Genomic DNA, 6,000 nt, shown 5'->3' on the forward strand with positions numbered 1-6,000 from the left:
AAGTGGGCACTCATCATAACTTGTTTCTGCTTCCACGCAAAACCCCCACCCTTACTGCCCCTTCGGTTTACCCCCTTCGCTACCGCACTGTTTGTGTGGCGTAATGTGTATGCGCATACGCAAGCTAGGCCGTTTTTCATTTAATTTAAAGCCGAAACAAACAAACGTCGCGAGCCGGCGCGAGGTGTGTGTTTACTTATTCTGAATTGGCCTTGAAATTTTACGGCGAGAACTATTTTAAAGCTCCCCCAATGTTTAGCATATATGTGACCGATAGATAGCGCCACAGAGTAACGATGTTGGCAAAGTGGAATGATTCCGATAAAGGCAGTAAAAGTTGTGAATCGTGAGGCATAATAAAGAAGCTGCTATTTCGATAGCAAAATTATTGTAGAATATTTTCTAACACATCAACTATCTATTCTAACACATCAACTATCTATTCTAACCCGACAACATTCAACGAAAATGGAAAAACAAACAACGTTCCCTCTAACAAACACGGTGTGTGTAATGCTCGACCCCGATAAAGCATAAAGCATGAGAAACACATCCCAACTCACACACACACACACACACGCGTATAATGTTTCCTTGCGGGAGCGCGGAAGAAGAAACGGTTAGCCGACGAAAGAACATCGATCGTCGGGGAACGCGTTGGGAAAGCGAAGGAATGCGCCCGAAAAGAGCATTAGAGTGCGATGGGATACAACGATGCTGCTATGCGCATGATTACCAACCAAGGTAGAGAGCGAAACGGTGCACGGTCTCCCTTGTTGAATCTAAATCGAAGCACAGCGCTGGCTACCGGATTGCAAACGCGAGGGACAAAAGGAACACGGTAACTATTCAATTTTATCAACATACACTAATAACGATTTTAATATTCAATATTTCAATGTTTGGGGTTCTGTTTTATTAAGAAATCAAGAGAGCGGTGACTGGTGTACGAAAAGCGTGGGACCATGACTCACACAACTCATTTCTATGTTGATGAGCTACCGTTAGCTGAACGATCGTCACCCGGTGGTTGTTGATGAACTCCTCGCTTGTCGATGAGTCAGATCGGCTTATGGAGATTTGAATTTCTCTCTTTCGAGATTTATGTTTGCGCTCTTCGGCTGTAACCGGCAAACCAACACAACAGTTATGCTTCAATCAAACCACAGAACACAAACTACCATATCGGACATTTTGAGTAGGTACGTCTCATGCTAATAACATTAATTTCTTTGTTTAAAACATTCTAGATAACGCAGTTGATGCCCGTATTTTTAAATATATTATACATAAAAAACAAAAAAAAAACACAATAAATAATATGGATCTTTGAAGACACCATAAAAAATTATAATAATTCTGTGGTTAAACAGTTGTACCGTATTTTATGCATTTCTTTTACACATCTATTTTAAAGTACAGACCACAAATAATATAAAAGCATCAACCAGCTGTTTGACTTTGTTTATCAAAAAAAAAACCATAAAAACTCCATAAAAAACCAAAATTCTTAGAGGCGCCCCATGACATTTAAATAATTTTATCTTCAACTTTGACATTTACGCAAAATTTTATAAATCATTAAACAGTTTAAAGAATGCATAAATTGTTACTGAACAGAAACTTCAAACCATAACGAATTGCCTTGTTAACATGAAAAACAAATCTAATAAATTAATTTAAAACAATCAGTCCCGGTGATGTAAACGAATGAATAATAGAATAAAAACAGTGAATAATTGTATTTTACTCATTAAGAACGATTAGGCCGTATTGCTTATCAATAAAGAAATTGGTAACTATTAATGTTTATAATTCATTATTGTATTGAATTTTTTAACAAAAACGTTCAAATAAAAAAAATCAAAGAATTCGATGAACAATCTAATCCAACAAGCGTCGAATCGCATCTCATGTGACCGGCTCCACATAGAAGCCTGTCTTTTTGGATACGTTATTACGTGGGTATCTCACTGGAAACAGCAATCTCTAAAAAAAATGTTCGAAAAAAAGACATCACCACGGATTTGGTGAACAATCGTCGTGTGTAAGATGAACTGCACGTCATTATACTGGCTTTTATGATATCAATTGCCGGATTTGTGAAATCATGTGGTGGCATTGCGATATTTCTGTTGCTATTGTCATAACATTAATGCATTCGCAAAAATCCATGAAACGATTCTAAACAAATATTTAGCTGGAAACATGCAATAAACAAACACAATGTTGCACAGCGGTCTGGCGCTAAAGCATAATTACCTCCCAGCGCAAAGTACTAATAAAACCTCCACCTTCCCATTTTACGGGATTGAACAAAATAACGATCGCGCCTGCAGTGTAAGCTAGCGGTACGATCGTATCGGGACATTTGCTTTTGCCGAACGCAATTGGCCAACAACGGTAGGAAGATAGGCGATATTATATTGCCTTCCCACGAGCAATGCCAATCTTACCACCGGTTAAATGCCACCAACGGGCCGAGAAAACGATCGTTTTACGAGTTGCCGCATTTACGATCGTGAGTGCAACGGCAGCCTGCCGTTGTGGTGCGCACATGCACACGCTAATGGTGTACGATGCATAAGGCGGGTGCAATTATCACATACTTAATAATAAAAACGCCATAAAACACACAACGCACGACACATCTACGCACCTATTGTAAGGATGTTGGTATGTATGCGACGGGCCGGGGGAATGTGGATAGTGAAAAGGAGCTTAATGATACGTTTTAATGACACTCGATCGGACAATACACAAAATGATGATTGTTTAATTAAAAAAAAAGGTTAGTTGGTCCCATTTGATACACCTGTTTGCTTCGTTCCGAAGGTGTTCCAATTCTTTTTTTTTTACATTAAGCTCAGGTAGCGCGCTTATCAACTTAAAATAAGACTTCCGTTAATTAAACTCCAATGCAAACCTTCCACCGCTGGTGGCGCTCATTTTGCCCCCAATCTCTGGAGGTCTCCTGCAGGAAGCACTAGGCTCTAGTTTTCGATATCGGCAAAATAAACACCACCGCACCCGATAAGATGATGATAAAAATGACGTAGCACCATTCACCGTCAGCCCACCCGAGGAGGGGGGGGGGTGTGAAAAAATAGCCGAGAAAAACACAGATCTTGACCACCGCGACATGGCGGTCACTCAGGGTTGCGCCTTGTTCCTGTTGGCTGACGATAACAATCCCAAATATGCCGGGGGAAGACGACCGGGCCAGGCCATAAAAGCAGGAAATAAAAAGAATCGCGCTGCATGTTACCGGTATCAATTGTCCGCATCGGTTGATAAGAGTTCGCTCTCTCTCTCTCTCTTTCTCTCACCCCCCATCGGAAGGTAATGGACGACCTTAACAAAAGCAATGGAAGGAATGAGAATGTTTGTCAGCTAACGCACAACAAAGTATTCGTTGCGTTAGTGGTACATTCCGCGCTTAACCGCACATACATGTTGCGATGCGATGGGCGACATCAATACAACACTACAAAACCATCCCTCCCTTCGATGTGTGACCGCTCGCTCCGGCATAACGCACACCAAAAATTGAGTTCAATAATCGTACGACCGATTCGTACACTTTTCGCAGCGGCAGTAACACACGACGATCGCGATTGCTTTCGATTTTCTTCAAACTGACGCCGGTTTGCGGCGAAAGATAATGGGACCCGCGACCGATGTGGGAACACTGATTCGGTTTCAGCGCGTTTCTTATCAAACCGTATTCCTGGTCGAACGGGTTTTTGTTTTAAAATGGTCCGACCCAAACCGAGAGGGGGAGGGTGGGGGAGGTTGATAACTGGCCACTCACTTTTGGTAGACCGCAATTTAACTTCCGTCACTGGCGAGTTATTCCAAAACAACCAAATCAATTGTTTAGCACTGACCGTGGAGTGAACTCATCAACATCGTGATAAGCAATGCTAAAAAGCATAAATTTAAGCCAGGCAAGTCGGGTTTCATTGAAATGGGCATCTGATTAATGTGGTGGAATCGTAAACAAAATTACTACGTCCAATAACATGCTAAGTTTGGCGATCGTCAAAGTGAGACTGATCGGCATATTTTGCTTTTCAAGATTATTCGTTCGTAGAATTCGTTTTCGTTTTAAAAAATATATAAACATTAGCTAAATTAATAAGTTTAATCGCATCAATCCTATTGATAACCGGAACTTAACGACTATAAATATTTCAAGGGTTGTTAAACTAAGCATTGCACAACTAAAAAATTACTGTCGTAACGAATTAGTTCTAGCCTTGTTTGTACAGTGCTTGCCCGTTCGACGATCACTGCGACCGGAACGCGCATAAAACAGACATAAACACACACCACAATTATGGTTTGAGATGATCTGCTTAGTGTCATTATTTCGTTGACTCCCCAAACAGTGTACGGATCACCGTTTTTTTTTCTCTCTCTCTCCTCGCAACGCAACCTGCACCGGTGCCAGTTCCACCTCTCGGCATGATTATTTGTTTGTTTGTTTGTTTGTTTTGTTTCAATTGCCGCTTAACGGGAAGTTGTTATTTACACAACACGCGACCGAAGTGGAAAATCCCCAGCCAAAATGGTACTGGCATAATCATCTATCCATACGGCGCAGAGAGATCGCCACTGAGCTCTTCCGTCGGTCAGGTGTGACCCGATGACAGCTGTGCGTTACGATCAGTACGTTACGCGGTAGAAACAAATCTGCATGGCGTTCTGTTTGCTTCATATATTAAGTCTACATTTCATTAGCCTACACTTCATTGTAAACCATGTTTCTAACCTGTTGGTCGAGGATACTTTAAGCTTCCACTTCTTTTTATTTGTTGAGGAATAGCGGACACACTAGAATCCAACTTCCACGGCTCTTCCTGGGCTGTTTCGTGAATATCCGTACACATTTTCTTCTTCTCTTCGTACACTAATGCCAAGCCATTTTTGGCTCACTAAACTTATTTTACCACACAGCCGGAATAGTCGGTCCTTGCTGCGGGAGATTGGTCTGGATGGGATTTTGGACCGGTCCTGTCGTCACTATAAATACGCCACAGGGCAGCCCTAACACAAGACCTCTAACTATGTAGACCAATAACTTTGACCATATATGAAACGAATCATTTCGGAAAGACTTGTTGGAAGGTTTTCCTTTCTGCCTTCCTTAGGGGGTCTACTATTAAAATTAGTTGATGATGTGTATACCTGTTATTTCTTGTTTGTGCGTATAGATCTTGATACAACGTAGAAGAATTTTGTTCACAAGTGTACTTTGAGTCATCTTTCATCGACGATTGAAGCCACTAAACAATGGCTTGAGGGACTCTAGCGAGTTTATTTCCTTTAAGACAGATTCAAGTTGCCGGATTAACGGTAAGAGAGCAGGGTTCATACATATAAAGGAACAGTACTCTAGTGCCGACAGGGCATACGATGACATACATTCAAATTCCATACATATTTTATTGGTTTCGGGCCATTGTAGTCCTTTACGCAATTTTCTTGTGCACATTGCAGTAGTTTTACTCGTTTGTTTGCCCCCTCTTTTTTAATTAATTCACGGAAGAACAGCTGGGCCGTATAGCCTCTAAGCTATGTACAGACGCCGTCTGAAGATGTAAGCTTTCTAACTTAAAGTGTGATCGACCCCAGCGCCCCGTAAAATAACAATTCCTCCCCAACAACTTACCAAAGCGAAGAAGTTTGTGTGGCAATCTTCCAAACTGGCGCCGTTAGTTTGGTGATTCTGGTGCGTCATGCTTGTATTGTTGTAACGTACATTTTCTTACAGACGAACAGGTGTAATAGTTAAAAGCGTGGGGGTTTTTTGCGACCGAAGAAAAAGCCGAAGCGATTTACTAGGCGGTGCCGTGGTGTGCCGTGCAGGGCTGGTGGTGGTACACACGATCGAGCGCACCGCAACACTAAGTAAGACACACAACATACACACGCACACGCACAACGCAGATAATATCTTATCTATTTTCTTTCACACGTTTGCTTTATCTGCCA

At 41.6% G+C, this 6,000-nt stretch overlaps 1 protein-coding gene across 1 annotated transcript in view; it reads right to left on the bottom strand.

The window, feature by feature from the left end:
• Positions 1 to 5,794, bottom strand: part of LOC128715955 (mediator of RNA polymerase II transcription subunit 13) — a 45,439-nt gene extending 39,645 nt beyond the window's left edge. Inside the window, exon 1 of the mRNA XM_053810878.1 lies at positions 5,678 to 5,794. Coding sequence (XP_053666853.1) covers positions 5,678 to 5,746 — 69 coding nt within the window. The 5' untranslated portion in view covers positions 5,747 to 5,794. The remainder of the gene's footprint in view (positions 1 to 5,677) is intronic.
• Positions 5,795 to 6,000: the final 206 nt, after the last annotated feature.

Source organism: Anopheles marshallii, chromosome 3 (genome assembly GCF_943734725.1).
Source record: "Anopheles marshallii chromosome 3, idAnoMarsDA_429_01, whole genome shotgun sequence".
NCBI classification, from domain to species: Eukaryota; Metazoa; Arthropoda; class Insecta; order Diptera; family Culicidae; genus Anopheles; species Anopheles marshallii.